This window comes from Lepidothrix coronata, unplaced genomic scaffold (genome assembly GCF_001604755.1).
Source record: "Lepidothrix coronata isolate B3197 unplaced genomic scaffold, Lepidothrix_coronata-1.0 Scaffold130, whole genome shotgun sequence".
Classification (NCBI taxonomy): Eukaryota; Metazoa; Chordata; class Aves; order Passeriformes; family Pipridae; genus Lepidothrix; species Lepidothrix coronata.
This window is the reverse complement of record NW_016690310.1, coordinates 450,557-475,757: the sequence shown is the minus strand read 5'-3', so window position 1 is coordinate 475,757 and position 25,201 is coordinate 450,557. Positions and strand designations below refer to the sequence as shown.

Below are 25,201 nucleotides of genomic sequence, written 5' to 3'. Positions count from 1 at the left end.
AGGACCTGAAGGATACAGGTACACCTGTTAACGCAGCAATCTCTTAATAATTATGAGGGGAAAGAAATGCATCTATATCCACATAATAATGCAGCACTGAGTACAGTTTCAAAATATTGCAGCTATTCATTTATTTTTAATTTATAGTTCTCCTTGTTTGGGTTTATTCCCATTTATGGAAGAGTGAGGGTTGTTTACTATAATTATCCATATATGTTATTTTAGGGTATTATATTAACTGATTGTTAATGAATAGCCAAGGCAGTACAGGAAAGCTTTTTAAAAATTAAAATCTCACAAAGGAATAATGATAGAATCATAAAGCATGGGCTTGGAGGGGACCTTAAATCATCTAGTTCCAGCCCTCAAATAATAACCTTATGTTATATTGTTATTATTAACCTATGTGTATGAGGGGTTGGGAAACAGTACCAAAATGCTGAAGTGGTGATATAAATCTCACTTCTGAAAATATTACTCAAACACCTTGCAAAACTATTCAGGAATGATGTGAAATTACCACTAAATTTCCTGATCCATTGATAATGGATCATTCAATTACCTCTGCCAGTTGTGGATCAACTGAAAAAATACTCCAAAACAAAAGAAAAATCATGTATAAACAGCTTCTTTAAATGAAAAGTCAAATTACACCAGCTTTACAACAATAAAGACAGTTATGTTCAGCACACACAAAGGGCTAGCAAAAGGACTGAATCAGTACAACAAAAAGTGAATTTTTGGCATGAAATATGTAAGCACAGAAGAAAAAACCCTAAAAGTATTTCCATAAATTTGTTTACCTGAACAGAGCCTTGGAAAGACGCCACTTGCATTGACTGATATTCCCTCTCCAGTCTTAAATACCGATTTTGCAGGTCAGTGTAATGAAGCTGGTTATCCCTCAGAGTCTGAGACAGAGTCTTCAGCTGGGCAGACAAGACAGCATTCTCCTCTGCTGACTGCACAACCTGCAAGGAATTCACATTTAAAGAACTAAAAATTAGGAATTAACTCCTCCAGGAAATTCCTACAGATTTGAGACCTGCTGTTTCAAAATTGCACAAACTTTTTGGCAAGGTCACAGTTTCGCTGAGGTTTAAACTAGTTGTTTTACGCGAGCAAATAAAGAAACGTGAGCATTGATTTCCCCTGTCATCAAAATACCCAAACCAGAAGGTAAAATCTTGTTCCAGCCTGTTTCTGTCTATAATGAAAAATATTTTGAGTAGAAGTTTAACAGTGCCCCATCAACAGCTTTAGAATGCAGAGTCAAATAAACCTCAGTCAAATAAGTCAGAAGAGCCTGACAGAAGATAATACTGACATTTAATTTGCAATTTCTAGTCTGAGCCAACTGGGTTGTTTGGAAGAATCTGAGTTTTAAAGTAAAATTAACTGTCAGTCATGCAAGACACCACCAATTTATCAATATTTCTGTGTGATCCCAGCCCAGACTGGCATGAGCTATTGAGGATCAGAGCTGTTGTTCTAAATTACCTTGGAATTAATCTGTTGGAAATGCAGGTCCTTCTGGTGGATCTCCTGGAGGCAGCGCTGCAGCTCATTCTGCAGCTGATTCTTCTCAGCCAAGACACGTTTGATTTCCTCTGGTGTATCTCCACTTCCAGCAAGGGAGGCAGTTTCTAAAGCCTTAAAAAGTATTAGGATATTCAGGGTAAACGGTACAGGAGTTCTCTAAATAATACACAACTCCAACACTAAATACACAGAATTTCCTTTACACAATATAATACCCTTCTCACAATGTAATACCACATTTGCAAGACACTTTAAGTAGAAGACAGGGTCTTTTTAATATATAGTGTTTTCAACCTAAATATTTGCATTAAGAAAAAATAGAAAACTACCATGAAAAATCAACCCAACTTAATTTTTAATTTGCAAATAGTGCGAGGCACAAAGAAAGGTGGTGAAATAGAAACATTAATATAAAACACCTTTCAAAAATTATTATTATTCGAAAATTATTTTCAAGCTAAGAATGTCTTGTATTCATGACCTGCAGAACAGCTATTTGGAAATATGGATTTTAAGCTGAAAGAGTCCATTTTGAAAAGAAAAACACACCTGATCTTATCATCAGTTTACAGCTTTGGCCTTCTTTAACTCTAATGCTTTATGGAATCTTTTTACCCACATAATCCTGAAATAAAGATTTTTATCACATACTCCATAACCCACAGATATTACTATTCAGTAGCTCTTATTTGTGATTTTAATCACAGAAAATGAACAGCATATGAAACTCAAACCTGACCAACTAAAATGTTGGTTTTAATGAAATTAAAAATTCCTTCCTTTGGCACACAAAAGGGAAATAAGAATAGTACTCAAAAAAACACTTTCCTTGAAGCTTTAATGACAGTTTACAAAAGCAGACAGCAATTGCCAGACTGGGTGTCAGCTGCTGCCTTTCTAAATCCAGGATTTTGTTCCTGGCAGAAGCCAATTCCAGCTGCTTCAGGGGAAAGGCAAGAGCACTTCCATTAGGACATTTCCCCTTTCCCCCCCAGTTAGATCCTGCTCTAATCTGCAGGAATTAGACACTGATTTAGGCTCTGAAGAATGAATTTTATTAGATCTTTAAAATTTCTTTGCACCAACTACACAAGTTGTGAAATTTGTTGTCAGCGTGAACTACCAACCTCTTGATCCTCTTAAAAAGCATATCCCTAAACATAGGTTGCAGCCATAATAAATCTGAAAAAAAATCCATTTAATTTTTTTTTAATTTCTTCCTGTTATATTCTGGATTTAACTAAGCTAAGATAACACTTGCCAGATTGCTATCACATGCTGCATAGTTCTCTTCTAAGGCTGCAAATTCAACACAATAAACTGCTAAATTCCATTCTACATTCCTGCTGCATTCCATTTCTTTACCTTGACTGGATAATTGCTGCCAGCAGGGACTGATTTCATAACAATCATGTCTTGTTGCAGCTTCTGTAGCTCTGCAATCTGTCGGTCTTTCTCAGCAATTGTGATCTGACATTGATTTCTCAGTGCCTGGGACTCAGAGAGGAGGAGGTTTTTTTCCATTCTGAACATAAAATATTGTATGTTAAAGAATTATACACTACATACAAATCAATGAAAAGGATAAAGCTGTACTTACTGTTATTTCTGTAACAAATAATGATAATTTTGGAAGAGTAATATGCATATATATATATTTATGCTGTTCACTGGTTAAGTCTACAAGTTAAAATGAGGTTTGAGTATTTCATAATTTGCTCACGTTTACAGAGAAATGTGGGGCTGGCCTTTTGATCTACATCCTCTCCCCCAAAAACTTGTAGTGTAAGATAAATAATACCTTACAAAGACTTTATAATTAGAGATCTAGAAATTGCACTATGGACCATAAAATGCAGTGAGGCACCAGGATACTGCCTTTGGCCTCAAATTCAAACAGAATTATTGTTATTCCACACCAAGCATACTCTTTTACTGTAGTTCCAAATACCCAAGTCACCAACAGAACAGAAATCATTCAAGTAAGACTTTGAAACTTCACATAAACCAAGAGACATAAAAACACAAGGAAAACTGTGCACAAAGACAACCCCGTGGAAGTTGATGTCACACATTACAAACATTCTTATCCTGCCTCCTGCTAGTTCTGGGTGTCAGTTTTATGTTGGGTTGTGAAGTCGGTGATGAATTCTAAACAAGAACCACATGCACTATTTAAATTTAAAATTCATACCTTAATCCAGCCAGCTCATTCTGGTATGATGTGATCTCTCTCTCAGTTTCTGCCTGGAAGGCTTTTGTCTGATGCAGTGCCTTCTCCAAATCATCAACCTTGGTCTTCAGTTTTGATATTTCCACAGCTGCAAGGTTGGCTCCTTCCTTAGCCTACGTTTAATAAACATCATTAGTGAACTGCAGTGAAAACTCTATGGTTGAAGTTTGATTACAGAATATTGGTTTTCCCCATTTGCTCCATTTAACAGGATAACTAACCCCCAAAATTGTAAACACACCTTCTTTAGTCACACAGTGCTATCATAGCATTTACACAACCTACGAAGTTAAACTTCAGAATCCACAATATCTCAAAGCATTCCCTGCACAAAGAATAAAACTACAAAGTGATGTGGCTATTTAAAACTTACCAAAGTGTTACCCTATTGCTCTGAGGCACATCCAAATTACTTTCACAGTAATTTCTCTCATTGATGCTGTTGCAATCAATGGGATATCGGGTTTCAGAAGTTACCTTCTGATTGCTGAGCTCCTGCAGCAATTTGTCTCGGTCATTCTGGAGACTGGCCATAGCCTTGGAAAATGCTTCAATCTGCTGGACATAATTCCCACATTCAGATGAGAGCCTGCTCACTTCCATGTCCCGACTGACTAAAGTCCTACAGAGACTTCCAACTTCATCAGCAATCTGAGCAAGTGTAACTTTATCTGCAGCATCAAAGACACCCCGATGCAGAAGAGGATTTTCTTTGAGGATACTGATGAGATGTAATTTAAACCCCTCCAACTCAGTTTCAAGTTCATCTCCTCTCCTTTTTTCAGTCTTGAGCTCAGCTGTGTATTTGCTCTGAAGTGCCTTCAAGTCCTCTAGGACTCGATCTCTGTCATTCTGCAGAGCAGTCATTGCCTTCCCAAAGGCCTCGTTTTGGGACCTCAGCTCATTGTTTTGAGACTGAACTTCCAGCAGCACCTTCTCTGCAAAAGCACCAGGTTTATCTCCATACTGAGGTGTCAAAAGACTCCTGCTGGATTCCTCACCTACATTTCTGCCTCTGCATTTCTGGAGTTCTTGAACCTTTTTCTGAATGTTTTCTCCATGCTGTCCACTTGACTCTTTTTTCTGAACACTATCACTACTTAGCAGTTTCTCTCCAGATTCAGAAACAAGTTTCTCTTTGTTTAAGGAGGCAACTAGAGATTCTAAATCACTTACTTTAGATGCCAACTTTTTATTTTCCTGTTCCAAAGACACAGCAGTCCCTTTCTGCAGCTCACTGGAAAGCTGCATTTCTTTTATTTGCTTTTGAAGATCGTATTTTTCATGCTCAAGGCTTTTGATACAATCCAATTTCTGCTTCAGTAAGTCTTTCAGCTGATGGTCTTTCAGAGACAAAACCTGGTTAAGATCTTCCCTGTACTTGATGAGCTGTGCACTCAGCATTGCATTTTCAGAATGCAGATCATCTATTCGATTGAGGAGTATCCTTAATTCCTGCTTCAGAGCATTATTCTCACTTGCATTGCCAACTATAAGCCTGTCCCTCTGATTTAAGACATCCTGGTGAAGATGCTCCAGCTCTCTGTATTTGGTAGAAAGCTCATCCCGATCATTCTGAAGAGATGACATTGATTTTTTAAAGGCATCTATTTCACTGGCAATGGCAGCCTTCTCTTGCTCTGCTTTTTCTGCTTTCACCTGGAGATTTCTCAGCTCATTTTCCATCCTCTGACAGGATGCCTCAGCTTGTTGTCTGTCCATCTGCAAAGACCTTAACTGAAGTTCATATTCTTTGATTTGATTTCTGTGTTGAGTCTGTACCTGAACCAGATAGTCCGAAATTTCATCACCTTTTGAGGAAATAAGTATGGAAATTTCTTTGTCTTTATTATTTAGCATGACCTTCATTTGCTCAGAAATGGTAATCTGCTTTTGCAACTCAGCGTTCACCTTTTCCTTCTCTGCTAGAAGCTCTTGCAATTCCTGCTCCTGTCTAGTAAAATTACTTTCCAGAGCTTTTATCTCTCTTCCTGTACTTTTACTATTCTCTATGAGATGATTAAGAGAATTATTTTCTTTAAGGAGTGCTTGCAAAGCTTCTTCTTTGGACTGAAGAACACTCTCCAACTCTTGCTGTCTGTTAAAAAAAAAGGTGTTTTCTTCCTTTATCCTGCAGAGCTCTTCATAGCGCTGCATATCAACAGATTTCTGCCTCAAGTACAGTTCATCCTTTGTTTCCTCTACTACAGAATATTTGATATTCAGTTCTTGAATTTGAGTCATTTTATCTTTCAATTCGTCCTGTAAGGCCACTATTCTTTTATTACTGTCTTCTATCTGTCTCTCCTTATTCTGGATGGCCTCTTTGAACTGCAGTTCCCAGGTTTTCATCTCAGTGACGACCCTGTCCCTGTCATCCTGAAGAGAGGACATACACTTTGTAAAAGCAGCTAATCGTGCCAAAGCTGCGTTCAAATCCACCTGGAGTTGCTTGTTTTGAGAGTCCTTAGTGCTGATTTCCTCTTGCAAACCCTGGATCTCACTAACTGCCCGATCCTTTTCTCTCTCAAGGGCTCTGTGCTGTTCCTCTAGGTTTGAAAACTCCCTTTTGTCAAGCAATTTTAGTTGCTGAAGATGAAATTCCAATTCTCTCTCATATTCTCTCTTTTGGAGTTGCAGTTCTTCTTCCTTCTTCTTAAGTTCTTTTCTCCAGTTTAGATTCTCATCTTTAAGCCTGTCCACCTCATTCTTTGACTGATTAAACAAGTCCATCTGTGCTGAAAGCTTCCCCTTGAGATGATGGATTTCTTCATATGATTTCACCAGCTTTTCCGATGCATTATTTAAGTCCTTTTCCAATGTTTCACTTTTTGACTGTGACACTTTCACAGATCTTTCCAAGTCCAGGATCAGCTCCTGGAACTTTATGGAATCCTTTTGCAAATGGTTGATCTCCTGTTGTTTCTCTTTTAAGAGTTCTTGCAATTCTTTTGTTTTGCTTTTAGTTCCACTGTTATCCCTCTGAGCACTTTTCACCTTCTCCTCAAACATCTTTACAAGATGGAGCTGCTGTTCTTCCTTTTCTTTAACCACATGACATTTTTCTGCCTTTAATTCTTCCAGCTGCTGTAACAGCAAGTTATTCTGCACCTGTGCTGATTTCATTCTATCAGTAAGATGATCTACTTTTTTAACATGATTAAGCAACTCTGTCTCGAGAAATTCTCTCTCATTCTTTACTTTGTAAGAACTTTCTTGTACATTTTCTAATTCTTCCTGTAGCAGACATTTATCATCCTCTAAAATCTTGACTTTTTCATTTAGACTAACAATTTCTTGTGTAAGGCTTTTACACTCCATATCCAGCTTTGTTAGACAATGATTTTTATGGGCCAAAGATTTTTCAGTTTCTTGTGCTTTTTCTGAAATTAATTTTCTTTCCTGTTCTAGGACAAGCACATCTTGCTCTTTTTCAGAGAGTTTATCCTTTAACACATTAATGTCCTTTAACAGTGATTCATTCTCACACAATGCATCACTGATTTTAGATTGTGTATCATTTTGGTACACCTCCATTTGAACCTGGAGCTCTCCCAGGGCTGCTTTAGTTACAGTGATGTTATTATGAAGGACATAATTTTCATTCTGGATTTTCTCTAAGGCCTGCTTTAAGTTTTCAGAAGTTTGTTTCAGCTGCTCATTCTCCTGCATCAGCTGGTGGTTCTGCTCAGTGAGCTCATGAAGGCGATCCTGGTGTTCTTGCATCCTTGCCTCCTGCTCACGGATCTGCCTTTCTGCTTTGCTTTGCAATTCATCGACTTCCATTTTCTTGGATTCACTGAGTTGTTTCAGTTGACTCTTAATAACCTCGTTTTCATCCATGAGATTTTGTAAATGCTTCTCCAGAGCCTCCTTCTCAGATTCTCCTTCCCTGAGTCTTTGAACAGCCTCCTGCTTCTCCTTCCTACTGAGATCAATAACTTGCCTCATCTCTGCCACTTTACTACTGATATTCTCATAGGCCTGAAGAAGTGATTCATACTCCTGCTTTAATTCACTATGTTTAGCCTTCCAGCCTGTCAATTCAACTGTCTGAGAATCTTTTAAGGTATTTAGCTGGAAAGAAAAGGCCTCTTTTTCCTGAACTATAGACTCCATGGTGGATTTCAGACTTTCACATGCTGCGCTGAGGTTCTCATTTTCCGTCAGCAGCCTCGCATTTTCAGAGACAAGGCTCTCCTCTCCAGCCAAGGGAGCAACAGCACTTGAACTTTGCTTTTCTCTGCCAAGCTCTAACAAGTGTTCTAGCATCCCTGCCTTGTTCATCAGCTCTTCTTTTTCCAACATCAGCTGATCAAGCTGTTCTTTTAGACATTTATTTTCTCTCAGGGCTTCTTTCCGCGATATTAAAGCTGCCTGTAGTTTCCTCTGAAGGCGCTCTTTGGATTTATCTTCTGTTACAGTTCTTTGCTCCTGGGGTTTAGAAGAATCACTTATATTTGCAGGTTTTCCCAGTGGCTCTTCCATCATTTGCATTTGTTTATGCATTTCACATTCCGTTGCTTCTCTCAGTTTAGTTTTCCCAGAGTAATCAGCCTCTGATAGTTGAAAAACTGTGTCTTTACCTTCTAACTTTCCTTCAAGGAAATTCCTTTCTGAACCAACCTCTCCCAGCTCCTTTTCAGTATAATTTTCTTCCTTAAGCTCTTTGCCAGACACCACAGGTCTACTCATCTCAGCCTTCTCACGCAGCAGACACAGCTCTTGCACGAGACTTTTGTTTTCTTCACTGAAACGTCCTACCTCCTTTTTCATATTCATTAGTTCTGAACTGGACTTTTCTAAGCAGCTGAGAAGTTCCTCTTTCTCACTCTTCATTTCTTCCAGTGCTGTTTTGTAACTGTGGGCTTCGTCTTGGCCCTCCTTAACAGCTTTGCTTAATAATTCCTTTTCCAAATCAAGTTTACCTTTGAAATCCGCAAGTGAACACCTCAATGCTTCTATTTCCTCATTCTTTTCTGCAACCTCCTTCTCAGCTTCAATTCTTGACCTCTGCAGTTCCTCCTGGCTCAGCTTGTAGTCCTCACCTTTTTTAATAAGTGTTTCTTTCTCATTATTCACATGTTCAAGCACTGTCTTAAGAGCTACAATTTCAGCCTCATACACTTTCAGCTTTCTCTGTAGCTGCTTTATGTCCTCCAACAAGCTGCCCTGATATTGCTCCTGCTGACTCAAAGACATTAAGTTGACTTTTTCTTCTCTTTCATCACCAAATTCCAGCAATATTTTTCTCAGTTCTTTCCTTAAGATTGCTGTTTCCTCCTCAAGCTTTCCATAATCACTTCTTAGCTCTTTTATCTCAGTGTCTTCACTTGCCACTGAATGTTCTTGTTTGAGCTGCTCAAGGTGGGTTTTTTGTTCCTCAAAATCTCTTGCAAGTTTCCTGTGCTCTTCCCTTTCTTGCTGAAATTTTTTCATATCTTCTTTCATGACCAAAAGCTCCCTCTGTAAAGCTTCTTTTTCTTTTTTTAATTGACTCATGACATCAACGTCATTGTTGGCGTCCAGACACTCCTTCCTGTCCCCAGCACTTAAACCAGGTTCTTCTAAACTGGAACTCTTTGATGATTCTTCCTTCTTCTTCAGTTCAGACTTCACCTGTTCAAGAGCTAAGAGCAGCTGAGAACGTTCCTTTTCATATGCACTTGCTTTTTCATCAAGCATAGACTGCATGTGAGCAAGCCTGCAGTCCTTTTCCTCTAAAGATTTTAGATTTTGCTCACAAACATTTTGTTTTTCAGCAATGACATCATTTAGCTCTGTGATATTATGCTGAAGTTCCTCTAAATAAGAAGCTTTTGAAGATAAAATTTCAGTTAAATCACTTATTTTGGCATCTTTTTCTAGTTGTTGTTGCTTCAAAGTGCCAAGAAGAGACTTAAAATCATTATTTTGTCCTTCAATTAGTTTTAATTTGTCTGTTAATTCATTAACTTTCTTCGACAGCTCCTCTCCTTTTTTTTGCTCTTTTTCTAGTTCTTCCTGTCCACTCTTTTCTAGTTTTCCAACTTTTTGCATTAGATCTCTTCTTACTATCAACGCTGCTTGAAGTTTCTTTTTCAAGTTCTCTTTTTCCTTGCCCATTTTCTCGAGATTAAACTGCATCTCCTCTTTTTCACTCATTAAATCCTTAAACTCAGCTTCTCTACTGTTTAACAGAACCTGATTATGGTCCAGTTCTTTCTTGCAAACCTCAAGTTCCTGCAGCACTTGGTTTAGCTCTGCCACAGAACTCTTATGAACAGCTTCAAGGTCTTGCAGTTTGGCATTTAATGCATTTTTCTCTTCAGAGAAATTCAGCATTTCATTAGACAATGATTCCATGACCTGAGTAACAGAACTGTCTTTTTCCTTCAGTTGCTGGCTCAGACCAGAAATTAAATCCTTCTGCTGATTTACCTGGGAAGTTAAGTTTTTGATGAGTTGATCTTTTTCCCCCACTTCTTCAAGGAGACTTGCTACTTTTTTACCTTCAATCTGCAGCTTTTCTTGACTAGCTCTTATTATTTCTTCTGATTTATTTATCTTGTCTTGCAGAAATTCAACCTGCTTATTTATTTCTGCAAAGGACTCTTCCCTTTCTTGCAAGAGAGATTGCTGTTCATATAATGTTTCCTTGAGTGTGAGCATTTCTTTGGACAGACATTCCATCTCAGATGTGTATTCCCCCTTTGTCTTTTCCATGTCGTTCTGCAGCACCTCCTTCTGCTTCTGAAGCGACTCCAAACCTTTTAATTCCTCTTCCATGGTGTCTATTTCTTTCTGTTTTTCTAAAAGCAGGAGTTGCAGTTGCTCTCCTTCTGTTTCTTTGCTCAGAATAGAATTTATCAGAGCAGAGAATTTTTCCAGCTGAGTTTTACTATCAGTTGGCTTCAGTTCAGAATCTGAAGTCTGTGCCTTTTGTTCCGTACATAAAAGCCTACTACTAAGTAATGGAGACAAGCTTTGAGTTAATTTCTCTTTTATAAGATCCAGCTCTTGCTGCAAAGACTGGATTTTGCTATCCTTTGATTTCATTTCACTTTCTAAACTGCTCACTTGCTCAGTAAGATTATTATTGTGCACATTTGCCCTATCAAGTTCTGTCACCCATTTGTTTTCTGACTCAAGCAGACTTTGTTCTAGAGTTTCACACTTAAGTTCTAATTTAGAAAGTTCTTCACCCTTCACACTAACCTGCATCTGTAACTTCTCTTTTTCAGTCTTCATCTGCAGTTTGACAGCATCAATCTGCATTCTTGCGTAATTCTCACTGGTTTCTAGTTTTTCCTGGATTTCCCGGAGCTCTTCCAATTTCTTTTGCAGATCACTCTGAGATGCCCCAAGCTGCGTGTTTTCAGCCATCAGTTTACCAACATCTTCTTGTAACAGATTTTTTTCTTTCTCTAAGGACTCCACCTGGCACTGGAGACTGTTTATTAAAAGCACATTGTCATGGCAGTCTTGAGATGATTTGGAATTTAGGTTGTCCAACTCTAACCTCAAACTTTCCAAGTTCTCTGCCTGCTCAGTGCACTTCAAACGCAGAGACTCCACAGCCAATTCTTTCTGCTGCAGTTCTTGTTCCCGTGCGTGTATTCGATCTAGTGCTTTTTGGTGCTCATTTTTGAGAAAGTCAAGTTCAACAGTCAATAAATCAATTTTTTTCTGATTAATATCAAGCTTCTCATTCTTTTCCTGAAATTCCTCAGTGAAGTTTTTCATGGCTGTTGCACTTTTCTCTAATTTTTCTCTGAGAACCTCAATCTCACTGGAAAGAGCATTAACGTTGCTCTCTGCCAACTGTACCCTGGCATCTTTCTCCTTTAAGGAATTAAGGAGTCCAGCAATAACTTCTTCTTTTTTCCCAAGAGCCACGTTCAACTCAGTTCTCAGTTCATTCTGTCCTTCAATGTTCTCCTGAAGAGATAAAACGGCATTTTCTTTCTCGTGGAGTAGTTCTTTAGATTTTTGTAGTTCCTGTGTTAGTTCATGTACCTGATTTTGGAGCTGAGAAATTAAATTTGTTTTCTCTTCATCTTTCTTTGCTTTTTCCTCCAGAGTTTTGAGGAGACTTTCATTTTCCATAAGAGAGGATTCCTTTTGTGATAAGGACTGGTCCATCTCAATTATTACATTCTTCTGCTGCTGTATTTCTTTTTGGAAATTCACTCTCACTTCCTCTAGCTCCACCACCTGTTTCTTCAAGACATCACATTCAGTCTCTTTCTCTTGAAGTTGCACCTTTAAATTCTCACTGAATATTGAAATATTGTTGATGGCTGATTCTTTTTCTGAAACAAGTACTTTTAACTGTTCTGTTTCAGAGGCTAAAAGCTGTAACTGTTTCTCCTGCAAAACAGAAGATTCCTGTACCTCAGAAAGCTGTGTTTTTAAACTGATGTATTCATCTACTTTTTGCTTTAAAGATGCATCCTTCTGTACAATTGAATCATTCAACTGGGATGACTGTTCTGTCAAGTTTTTAAGCTGACTCTGAAGGTCAGAAATAACCTCCATATTCTCAGACAGTTGAATCCTAAGTACATCAGACTCTTCAGATTTATCTTTTAATAACTTTAATTCTTGGGCTTGCCTCTTAAATTCATTTTCCTTTTCCTGCACTGTGTTTCTGAGCTGGCTAGTTTCAAAACCCAGGGTTTGTATTTGGTTTTGCAGATCTGAAATTATTTGCATGTATTGCCCTTCTCCTGCCACTTTACTGTCTTTCATTTGCTTAATCAAAGCCTCCTTTTCAGAAAGGAGAGTTTCTTTTTCTTCAAAGGCCATTTTTAAGTTTTCTTTCTCAATCAACAGGCCATCGATTTGGTCCTTGAGAGCTAAGATATTATGACTCTGTTGGGATAAATGTGAAGTTAAAGCAGCTACTTCCTCTGACTTTTTCATTGCTGTAACATGAACTGTTTCAATGTCTGCTTTCAATTTTTCATTTTCTAGAGCTGCTGTTTGTGCTTGGTGCTTTGCTGAAGTAATTTCAGACTGAAGGAATTCACATTCACGCGATTTCTCATTTAATAAGATTGAAAAGTTCTCTTTTTCATGCCTAAGTACCTCCACTTCTTTGCTTAATAGCTGGAGCTGATTATTTAAAACTCTATTTTCCTCCATTTTTTCAGAAACTTGCGTCTGAAATTTCTCAAGTTCTGAACCCTGATTTTTGACAGCCAGGTCTCTTTCCTCTACCAACTGAGACAGATTTGTCTTTTCATCTTTAAGATTTTTAATTTCACCCTGCAACTCTACAACACAAAGCTTAGTCTCTTCTATTTCCTTACACAACAAATCATTTTGAAGGTTTTTCTCTTCTAGAGACCTGTTTGCAGTTTCAAAATCCAAACTTATGCTTTGAATTTGTTCCTGCAGGAGTAAATTCTGCTCCTTACTTTGGCTGAGCTCTTGGATTAGGCCACTGCATTCAGATAATTTATTATTTAACATTTCTCCTTTCTTTATTTCTTCACCTCTAATATCCTGCAGCTGAATGAGCAGTGATTGTACTTGCTCATGCAACTGTTGGGTCTGGTCCTTGCTTTCAGACAAGTGCTCAGCCAGCACATCACATTCCTTTGTTTTCTCCCGCAGCTGTTCCACAACTGAACTTTCCTTTTGCTCAGCAGCTGCTGAAAGTTGTTCAATCTCTTTTGCCAGAGTGTTTTTATCACAATTTAGTGCTGAGAGTGTTTTCTCGTACTCAGCAGTGCTAACAGACAACTTGTTCTCTATTTCTGCCACAGCCTGGGTTTTCTTTAATAATTCACACTCTTTTACATCCAGGAGTTTGGATAAATTCTCATTTTCTCTGATGAGCTGCTCCTTCTCTTTTTCCATGGTATTTATACTTTTTTTCAGGTGTTCATTTGCTTTCATTTGCTCTGCCAATTTTCCTTGTTTCCCTTCAAGATCTGCCTGTAATTGGTTATTAGCTGAAGTTTTCTCCTGTGTCTCTATTTCCAGTTTGTTAATTTGTTTATGTATTTCATTTAATTGGTTATTAAGTTCTTTGCAACACATCTCTTTGGCTTTCAGATCTCCAGTTAATTTAAGTTTAGTCTCTTCATTTTGCTGCTCCAAAACCCCAAGTTTCTGCTCTAAGGAAATAACAAGCTCTTGTTTCTCTTGCAATTCTTTTTTTACTGTTTCCTGATGTTCAGTATGTTCTACAAGTTTCCTGGATAACTCAGACAACGCTTCATCTTTTTTAGCATTTTCCAAAACCAGTTTGTTGTATGAATCTTTAAGTGATTTTAACTCATTTTCAAGTGTCTCTGCTTTACTCTCTTTTTCTTTAAGCAAATTATTCCATTTTTCCTTCAGAGCATCATTTTCCTCAAGCTGAGATTTCAAATACTCAGTTTCTTTTCTTTGTTTATCCTCAGTTTCTTGTAGTTTTTCAGATGATTTACTAATCTGTTCTTTCAGCAAAGTAATTTGTGACTCACATTCTGCAAGTTTGTTATTGTAAGCGACACTGTTGGCCTTGATTTCAGCTCGGAGATCCTTAATTGTCATGCTGTTCTCAGTGCTTTGTCTTATTAATTCCTCATTCTCTTTGGTTTTAGCCTCATTCTCAGCTCTAACTCTCTCCAGCTCTTGTCTCATTGTGTTACTCTGCTCAGAAAGGACAGAGATCTTCACACTTGCATCTCTCACATCAGCTGTTTGTACTTCCTTCAGTAAATGAGTTTCCCTCTCAGCCTTTGACAAAGTCTCTTCCATCCCTCGCATTTCCTCCTCTTTGCATTGCACTTGGTGTTTCAGGATCATAACCTGCTCAGAATATTCTGCCATGTTCACAGACAGGACAGACATCTCCCTGTCCTTTTCTGCCAGTGCCTCTTTAAGATTATCAATTTCTCTTTCACGTTTCTGGAGATCCTGAATGAGCTGAGATCTTTCCTCTAAATGGCTTGAATTCAGTTTGTCAAGCTCTTCATTGGTCTGGTCCAGATCCAGCTGCATTGACTCCACCACACTGTCTTGTTTCAAGGTCTAAACATCAAGAAAATAATGTTACAAGAATATTTCAAACATGTTAGAGGGACAACAGAAGTTACATTCTGCGTGTAGATCAAGTACTTAAAGTAACAACCTGTACCAAACTGTAACATCACAAGGTAACCATGTTATTCTTTAGATTGTTTTTGCATACAGAAGGTTCAGTGTATAAAATTTAAAGCAGCTAATGCTGTTACTTTTGCTGACATTTAAGTAGGCCATGACAAAAGAATATAACATTTCTTCTCTTACTTTATTTTTAGGAGTTACCTTTTCTTTCAGTGTAGCAACTTTTTCTGTGAGATCACTGATGACTGCTTTCTGCTCAGTGTTCTCCACTTCATACACACTGCATTTCTTTAAGGCTTCATTCAGCTTAGCATCAAAAAGAAAAATTCATGCGATAGAAATAAACAGAATTATATTAAAATTCTGATGTCACCAGTTATAATACTGAGTTTACACAACAGAGAAGTTTTTACTTTTAAGTTAATAAACCATGATAACTTATCACCCCAATAAAATGCAAATACTTTCATGCAAAGCTGTGCCTGGTCTAAGAAATCCTTACACCAAACTTAAAGCAAATATTTAAATGAACAGAACTGCAAAAACACAGCAGAACCTTCAGATTGGGAAAATAAAGTTATGGCTAAAGCTCATTAGTTCTAATAAATGAAATGCTAATAAATTTAACTTACTTTTTGCTCAGTATGTACAAACTTTTCACCAAGCTCTTTGTTGAGAAGATCCTTTTCTTGAAGCAGTTTCCTCAAAGCTTCAATTTGCTCCAGTTTTTCTGTTATGCTCAACAGTTTTTGTTCTTTTTCTCCAAGTGAATTCTCAAGGAAACTATTTCTGTCACTTAATCTAAGAAGAAAATATTTAGGCATTTTGAAAACAAAGCTTAAGTTTTTTTAGACTTACCAGCCCCAAACTGTTTTTCTAAGAGAGTAATTATTTTTATACTTCCATTTAAACTTTCAAGTACAAAAATATTAGGACTGAAAACAACTTGCAAGTACAAAAATAATATCACTGCAAACAGAAACATGAATCAAGGAACTCTTTTTCAAGTGTTTTAAGAGATTATACTCCTCATTAGAAGTTTAAAAGCAAGCTAATCATGCTTGGAGTTGTAAAGAACCTTCATTTTACCCTTTAAGCTGCTCATTCAAGCCAGAGATGAGAATTTGATGCTTCTCCACATCTCGCATTTGTTGGTTGCGTAATTGGGTGAGCTGAGTTTGCAAACGTTCATTTTCATTCTGCAACAAAACAATAACGAAGATTATTCATAATGAAGAGAAAATTAATATCCACACAGCTCTTCTGGCTTTTTAAGCACAGTACAAATCTCCTACTCTAGTCAGATCCACTGCACCAATTCAAAAATAAAATCACAAAAAAAATAAATTAAAGGAATTGTTCAACAGCAACCAAAAAACCAAAAGCAAAACACATCCAGAACCAACAGCAAAAAGGACAAACATGGCACACTTGTCACCAGTCATGAAAATAAGGCGGCATTTTGGAGGAGGCAGAACACACCTGTACAGCCCTCAATGACTGCCCTTCTTCCTCTACACCAAACGTTACCTGTATTGAAAGGCTTGGTTACAAGATTCTCAAGTAATAATTAATATAAGCTTGTCTTTCACTTGAAAATTATATTTTTTTTAATATATGTACTCATAAAGAACTATGAGTAATGCACCAAGTGGTTGAGTCAGAGATCAGATGTGTCATTTAGTGAAAAAAGTTCACAAATTATCATTGTAATTTGTCAGTCACGCAATATTAAGTCTTACTTTGAAAAGAACTTTACTCTGTGGGGTCTTCACTGAATAATTTTACAATATAAATATATGTCTAATATTGGAAATTTAGATTGTGTATATATATAAATATTCAATTATTATTTTTCTATACAGTTTCTTTTCTATAAATGTGCATATATATATATAAATACGACATACACATTCACAGAAAAGAAACTTGAGGGATGTAAAGAAGAGGGAGTAACAAAATCTAATTCTGGACCTTCTGACAAAGGCCTCCACAAAGAATAATGAAAATTATGTTGTCTTTTCCTATGTTTCTACAACAAATAAAAAAGCTTAATCCTAAATATGTTTCTCCATGAGCTGAACAGAAGCAACAGGCTTCAACTTCAGAGCATAATGTAGTAAGTGTACACTCTCTACCAACGTAATTATGAGTATAAATTAGGCTTTAGCCATTTTTGTTAGCTGCAAATTGATGTTTGTCATACTGTAGGCTATGATTGTAAGAACATAAACTGAGAGTAAAATGATTCTCTTGAATCATCAGGTTTACACAACTCAAAAGCTCACCTGAAGAGCCTCCATTCTACCTTGAAGCTGAAATCTGTCTTCCAAATCCTGACAACGCTCTTCCAGAAAGAGAATTTGTTCCTGCAGTTGATTCCTTTCTAATTCCAACTCTTCCACCACACTCCGTAAACCTACTCAAGTCAAAGGAGAAAAATTATTTCAAGAGAAGTCAACTAAAATCCCTGAAGTCTAGAAATGGTTTCAGCTTTTTGTTCATGATTCTCACCAGTGCTGGGCACACTCAGACCTCACCCATTTCTCGTGGAAATGCCTGAGGTCCTGTGTTCCCAAAATTTAGATGGCAAAAGTACCCTTAACTGTTGAAAAACCAAAATAGAGTTGCAAAGCTCAAGAACTCAGAGAAGGAATATTCTTTTTATATTGAGACACAACTATTGTGGTTCAATCAATAGTGTGGCCCATGTTACTTAAACCACGAGTTAATCAGGTACTTGCAGGATCAGATCTTAAGTAATCATTAATAAACTGGTATGTATCAAAATTTGTTAATGAACATATTCCATCTTAACAACGAGATGTATTTGCAATCTTTACCACTGATATAAAAACATCAGCATTAAAAATCAAGAATTGTGGTTTTGGATGAAAAGCAAACAGCAATGGGATGCAATTCTAGTTTGCGACATAACTGTGATATAAACTGGGAACACATTCACAGGTACAAGACTCATAACTTAAAAAACCCCATGATCTTGCCACAGAGGATATTTGATGGGCACCAAGGCTCATCCAATCCCAGTGTCCAGCCAGATCCATATGCTACTACTGAAGCAGAACTAGGCAGTTCATCCAGCACGCACATGCTTTGAAATGAAACGGGAGAAAACACAAGCCAAAAAAATTCAACAAGGATTAGAATACACCACAAATGGGCTGTTAGTTGAATTTGAAAACAAAAGTGGACACAAAATACAGATGCTGTGTGCATGCTTTAATAAACTGTCTAGTTGCTGTCACACCTGCATTAGGTGAAGGGTACTCTGGCCACCAACCTCCCATGTTCTCTCCTTCAGCCGAGTCAGTGCTGTCCAAGGTGACATTCAGCTCCTGAAAGCATTGTTTGCCATCAAAGTTGTATTCTTCCTACACATAAAACATGAGAATGAAGTTGAATTTAAAGGAGAAATGCAGCAAGGGTAAAACAGTTCTGTTACTAAAAGCATAGTTTCAATTAAAAGGCCTAAAACTCAGCAAGCAATTCAGGTGCCTAAATGCAAATATAGGGAATTACTGTGGACATTGGAGCTATTATTTCCAGAAAAGCCAAGTCTCCCACAGGTTTTTTAAGGTATCTGCCAGCTTTTAAAAATACCCTCAGGCACCTGAGAGGGCAATGGATAACTATGTTTGGATACCTTAATTGGTCCCCTGATTTCTCAAGATATTATAGTTAACTAATCATAAAATTATTCTTCCAATATGTTGATGTGACTATGACATCCTAATTCTTACAAAAGTTATCATTTTTTGTGCAAGTTACAGCACCAACTGCCTAGAAATCCACCTAAATGGACAGGTACTAATCATTCAATCGAGCTCCACCAAGAGATTTGTATAGATTGTATCTAAACCAAAAAAGCCTTTGATGTTTTGAAGTCTAAAGCACCACATAAATAACATCACTCCCCATATTTTTATGAACATACAAGTAAAAATAAACTTAATTCTTTTCACCCACCTGAAGCTTCCTGCTGGTCTGGTTGCCTTTCCTCCTGGGTTGCTGCAGCCTGCCCATTCCTTGAGCTGTGGCCAGTTCCTCCTCCAGCTCCTGCTGCCCTGAGACTATGGCTGGATTGGAGCAGCCAGGAAAGAACCAGTCATCCTCAATCAGTTTTGTGCCACAGGAAAGCATTTACATTTATATCAGACACTACTACATGAAGAGAGACCAGGGACAGGGTGAAGACCCTACAAATCACTGACAGGAACAAGATTAAAGATTAAAATCCACTGCGTTCACCTTGTGATTTCCCTCCAACATTGCTGTGTAGAACATAAAGTCTGAGTATCTCACTAAGAAGAAGCAAACTGAAGTCTAACTGCACTTCTTCACCAGCTCTAAATTAAGACTTTACACAGGAGAGTGGAAAGGGTGAGGTTATACCAATACACAAAAAAAAATTTAAATGCCAAATTCCACCTCAATTCAATTTACCAGCTTAAAATATATTTGTGTGATAAAAACCACAGTTTTTTCAGCTGGTGACTGCATAATCTGAACAATCACATTAATTTTTACAGAAATGACGTGTCCCTTCCAACTTTGATTTTAGTATGAGCTATAAAGCCAGATAATTTGAGGGAGTCACAAGCACGTGTTACACTGCGAACTGGTATCAAACCACCGTATCGCAAATTAGTTACATCACTCTTTTTAAGACAAATACAGAATCACTAGTAAATAAACACACTGAATAAACTGAGAACATGAAAGCTTAGGTATGCATCCTATTTATTGTTAGAAATGATTTGTCATTTAAAGGACATTCCCATCTGTTTTGTGACACAACAAAACATATTTGGGGGAATAGATTAGGAAATGGACATTTCATGCGAAGCAGACAAAACACAACAGCCAGGGAAAAGAAGGGAAAGTAAAGGTGGCTCCATACTTTAAAAAAAATTAATTGGATAATTACAAATTTGGCTTTAATTTTAACCACATCAATCCACAGTTGTGCTCATGCAAAATTCATGGAACTTATGTCGATGCATCTGTGAAACTATTTGGAGATTCGTGCCTATCGGGAATACTCTGCTCTGAATTGAGTTGTCCAAGGATTACTTATCCCACAAATTTCATTACCACACAATTCTCTAACACCTGATAGATTTAAATTCTTCCTGTAATATTTCAAAACGACACATCTAACATGTTGTCAGAAAAGATTAGTGGAAAAAAGTTAAAGAAAAAAAATTAATGATTCTTTTAAAGTGGGATTGATAAACTGGATTACACTTCTGATTTAAATTACACTTTGGTTTCTTGCACTGTCAATTTATCAGCATTTTTTTTTACACACCTTTGTTTATTTTTCAGATTCTACACTTTTTTTTAATCATTATAGATACTTTTTCAAAGCTGTAAAAAAAATGCCAAATATTGATCACTGGTCTTAAACCTCTGCTTATAAGAGTTCTCAGTGAAAGGGTTCAAGGAATAAACATTATTCCAGATAAGAATTTAACCCCCTTCTTTGACACGGTCATTTAGGAATCCAAAATATTTAGGCTCCTAAGTATCTGACAATGAAAAAAACAAAATTACCATTGTTACATGAAAATGAAAGGCTAGAAATTGGAGCTTTAGAATGACTTAGAGCACTCAGACAACTGTTAAAACATTTCCAGTTAAATTGAGCATTGCTTTAACAACAATTAGTAATTAAATATATTTTCTAATGTTTTGCAGATGCTTAGGGGGGGGAGCTTTTCATTTGCAATTACATTAAAAAAATCTGAAAAACTTCTAGAATAACTTTTTTCAGATACACAGTGCATTTAAACTAACTAATGATGTGTTTGTATTTCCTTGTGTCACTATTCATGCTAAGTAGCACAATCTTTGGTGATCTGCAGAGGAAACAAGCCCCAGATTTATAAATGTAACTAATATTGTCATCCTTTAAGCTTTTGCAGCTCCCCACATATTCAGCCCAAAAGAGACAACTGTCATATATGGCAAATTGTCACAGACCATGATGGCATGAGTAGTGGGGTTATATATTGCTTAAATTATTGGTAACTAATATTAATGCAGCCAAGTTCTGCTATTTATGGAAGGGAATATAATTGTGTGAGGGTTTTTTTAAAATATTACTGGATTTCAAGTACTACCAAAAATATTGAAGTGATTTTCATTCTTAGTCACAACCACTTGTGGCAAGCCAAGAAATACAATATGGAGTCAGCTGTTCCCACAAAGAAATATAGAGATGATTTGGTTAATGCAAAAGAAGAAACAGGTATTGCAAGGCAGGAGAAACTGAAGTTAAAACCCAGCACTTGTTACAACGTGTTGCTAAGAACCACATACCATCAATGGCAAATTTTATAAGGTACTGCTGGCGATTTTCTCCCAAAAAAAGCCAAAAAAGAAGAAATCAGCAGCAGAACATTACAATTGCCATTGCTGCAGGAACCTGCATGCACAAAACTGATGGGAAACTGTTGTCCCTGGCTGCCCAAATCACAGCAGAGGGAGGAGTGGAGGGGGAAGGGACGCTGAGGGCTCACCAGGAACGGCAGGAAAAAAAGAAACAGAAAGGTCATGCTCATCCCAAGGGGAAAAAAAATGCAAAATTAAACCCGGACTGAGGCAGAGGAAATTTTACAACTGTTATTAATGTTGCATGTGGCTCTGTAGGCACCACAAGTAGATTTAATGGAGGGATATTACTCTCTTTCAATCCCAAAGCATCACATGACAAAATCCCTCAAAAGAAGAGTCGTGATCCTGAAAACATTTCTGTGCTTACACATTGAACTTCAACTATTTTCCATTTTCATGATCAATTTGCAATTAAAAAGAGAAGGCTCAAATTAACTAACTGCAGTAACTATGATGGTAGGCCCTGTGCATTAAAATTTGTCATTAATCCCCATACAGTTAACTCAGTGGACAAAAATTACAATATAGTACCCAGCTGGCATAAAAAACCAGTAAAAACTACCTGAAATTTAACCAGACTTTCATAAGTTTTAATAGAAACTGCTTAAGTTTCTCATCACCTGATTAAGTCATAATTTAACAAACTATAAAACCTGACATTACTTGAGATGTTATTTTTGTAAGTAATTTAATATTTTTAACTAGCTCCAAGCCACAGCCAGTTAACATTATTCAGCTGGTCTATACAAGTGACACTTATTAACAGATTACACAATATTCTAAATATGGAATTAGTAAGGAATTTCTTAAAGAGAAACTCCATATCAAGCACATTTTGCTAAAGCAACACCTTCATTCATCAAATTCGAACCAACACTACAGTCCCCCACACCTTCATCAGCTGCTCTAGGCAGGCAGCTTTAATATTTCAATGGGGAACTCTCTATTAAAGTTTTTTTTACCACTTTTATTATTTATCATATGCTGACTGTAAGCTTTTGAGGTCAGTTCAAGGAGTCTTACAGAGCAGCAGCTCAGATGGCAAACAGAACAAGCACAACTACTCATAAAAATTATTCAAAAAAAGACGAATGTATGAAAAACAAACTCAAAGAAACAAGAAAAAGTAGAAATTGCAAATTTAAGCAATTTCACTAACTATACAAATTATATGACTACAGAAATGAGTCATGGTGGTGTGCTATCAATTCAGCCTGAAGTTCAGCAGACACACACATACACATAGATAAAAATATGATTATTGTACTGTAAATAAAGCAATTCACCTTCTCTCTCCTCCTCAATCTGAGCCATCCTCAAGGCCATGGCAGATTTTTCTTCTCTGACTTGATCCCGGGACTCCTCTGACTCTGGGACACTTTCCTGCCATTCCAAGAGCTGACTCTGCAATTCATCCACACTACCTGATTCACTGGCCTAACGAGAGAAATTGTGCATTAGAATATATTTACCAAACCCCACTGCAAATGTGAATAATACTTTAGCTGATAAGCCATTATAATTCACCAGTTTGCATAAAAGAAATCTATGAAAGTGATAATTGCTATCATTGATTATGTGAAAAACAAGCCCCACCACTTCATATAGTATCAAAAATATTTTGCCTACAAAAATAACAGCCACACTTTGATAACTCATGTTAAACATAACTAAATAAATAGCAAACTGCTTGGAAAAATGTAATTTAAGGTACATGGCAAAGGAGGTAGTAATTAATCTTTTTAAGTATTCAAAAGCTGTCATCTTGTTATCCAACTGAACAGTTACTGACACTGACAATTCCATCTATCACGAAATTAATTCTCAGCTCCAAAATCCAGCTGACACTTTTCAAAGTCCAATTAGCACCATTAATCAGTAACTCATACAAATCAATTTGCAAGTTAACCTGGGAAGCTGCTCTCTTTGTAACTTGATCGAGATCAGCCTGCAGCTTCCTTTGCTGCTCTTCATAGACCTCCAGCTTTTTCAGCAGTTCTTCTACAAAAACATAATAAATTGGGTTCATTAGGACACATAATTAAATGGAAGATGAATAAAAATTTAAAAGAAATACTCAAAATGAAAGTTCAGAGCAAATGCAATATTAATAACAGAGCTCTACTTTAAACTACCTGGGGTTTTAAGCAAAAATTCCCTCTCAAATCCTTACAAAAGGAAAGATAATTCTTAATTTACTTGCAACTCACTGCTCTCAAAAGTTTATTGCATACATGCTGATAAATATTCCAGGTATATTTGGTCTCATTTTTCCTCCTAAGATGCCTCTTCCTGAAAAGTTTACACCTATTCTGCCTAAGCCTGAATGCAACAAGAATTATGCACAGGTAGATTTAGGGAAGGCAAAGCTGAGCTGAAACTCTGACTTAAAACACTGTCTGCTATTGTTAAAAACTGCATGAAGTTACTTCAGAATCTGGTTTTGAAAAAAAAGTACATTTGGAAACTGAAAATTCATTTATCTCTTTACTTTGAATCAACTGAAAAAAGAAAAAGAAGATTTTCTTTTACCATTGTGAGTTCTGATTTCATACAACGATTGCAGTTTTGACTGCAGTTCTTTATTTTCGACTTCTAATTCTGAGACACGATTGTTTAAGGCAGATACATCACTATTCTTTGAGGAAAACTAAAAGAAAAAATAGTCACAGGTTTTCAAATGCAGCAAAAGCACAGTGAAGTCAATGCAACCTTTTTTTTATTTTTTAGGAATATTTAAAGTGCAATAAAGTAGCTCATCTCTAACAAACTTACTCTTGAATGCTAGTAATATCAGTTTGTACTATTTTTGTTTAAACTTCATCTTGTAGCAACATTTTTTGTCCATTCCATTTTTATACATTTATTCATATATTCTTCAAGTAAATTATTTTAATATTCTATTTATCCCATATTTTACTTTTCTTTAATCAAATCTCTAAGCACAGTAGTTTAAGACAGACATGGAGTATTAAAGAAAGTTACACATACATTTTTTAGTTCATCCTCCAGCTGTTTGATTCTTGATTTAGACCAGGCCTTCATCTTCAGAAACTTTGCTTCAGATTTGCTGGCCTCTTCTGTTTTTAATTTCACTTGTACTAAAAAACAAGAAGTAAAAATTATTTAAAATTATTTAAAACTATTTAAAACTATTTAAAACAGCAGAAAGATTAACTATGTTAATTCCTTTAGCAATTGGAAGTTATACACTTAGAGAAGAAAAAGGCATTTACAGAAAAATATAACAATTAGAAACGTAGTGAGAAATTTATAGCTCATGTGATTGTCTTGGTGATCCTCTAATCCTCATTATTACAGCACTTGATCATAGATACTTTAATTGGTGTGGCAATAATATTCCACTAAATTTAATGTAGTTCTGCTTGCAACAGGTACAAAATTGGCCTAAAATACGCAACAGTCTGAGGCAAAGAAACCCTTTCCATTCGACAACTGTTTAAAAAGGATACCTTCCAAATCTTCCATCTTCTCTTTGGTTATAGATTCCAGATCTTTAGCTTCTTTGGAGTTACTCTGTCCACTCCCACTCAATTCTGCCACTTGTTTCTGAAGCTGAAACAGGGCCTGATCCTTCTCTTGCAGCTCAGTTTCATGTTTCTCTTGAATTTCATGTAGTTCAGCATTATATTTCTCCTTAACTTTTGTCATTTCAAGCTCATGTTTCTCCATCATGTCTTTTAATTGGGCTCTCATTACATGTTTCTCAGCATCCAGTTTAGACTGGAGGTTTTCTTTTTCAGACAGGAGACGTTTCAGGTTTTCATTAATCTCCTGTTAAAAAATAAACACAACACACAAAAACAGTTATATTTAAATGCAAAGTATTTTTGCTACCACTGTCAAATATTATACTGGTATTCCTACATACATTACAATCAAAAATTAGGGCTACTGTTG

At 36.7% G+C, this 25,201-nt stretch overlaps 1 protein-coding gene across 6 annotated transcripts in view; it reads right to left on the bottom strand.

Annotated features, from left to right (window-relative positions):
* Positions 1–25,201, bottom strand: part of LOC108503098 (golgin subfamily B member 1-like) — a 37,636-nt gene that overhangs the window by 2,970 nt on the left and 9,465 nt on the right. For 2 of the 6 annotated variants that reach the window (XM_017826732.1, XM_017826736.1), the window contains 16 exons: positions 24,754–25,075; positions 24,272–24,381; positions 23,813–23,930; positions 23,190–23,281; positions 22,566–22,717; positions 18,848–19,001; positions 18,129–18,252; positions 17,149–17,279; positions 15,950–16,059; positions 15,493–15,661; positions 15,062–15,166; positions 4,253–14,785; positions 3,737–3,888; positions 2,908–3,067; positions 1,501–1,653; positions 804–971 (listed from right to left, as the gene is read on the bottom strand). In XM_017826732.1, coding sequence (XP_017682221.1) covers positions 804–971; positions 1,501–1,653; positions 2,908–3,067; positions 3,737–3,888; positions 4,253–14,785; positions 15,062–15,166; positions 15,493–15,661; positions 15,950–16,059; positions 17,149–17,279; positions 18,129–18,252; positions 18,848–19,001; positions 22,566–22,717; positions 23,190–23,281; positions 23,813–23,930; positions 24,272–24,381; positions 24,754–25,075 — 12,753 coding nt within the window. The remainder of the gene's footprint in view (positions 1–803; positions 972–1,500; positions 1,654–2,907; positions 3,068–3,736; positions 3,889–4,252; positions 14,786–15,061; positions 15,167–15,492; positions 15,662–15,949; positions 16,060–17,148; positions 17,280–18,128; positions 18,253–18,847; positions 19,002–22,565; positions 22,718–23,189; positions 23,282–23,812; positions 23,931–24,271; positions 24,382–24,753; positions 25,076–25,201) is intronic. The other 4 variants (XM_017826737.1, XM_017826733.1, XM_017826734.1 and 1 more) reach the window with 4 other exon arrangements.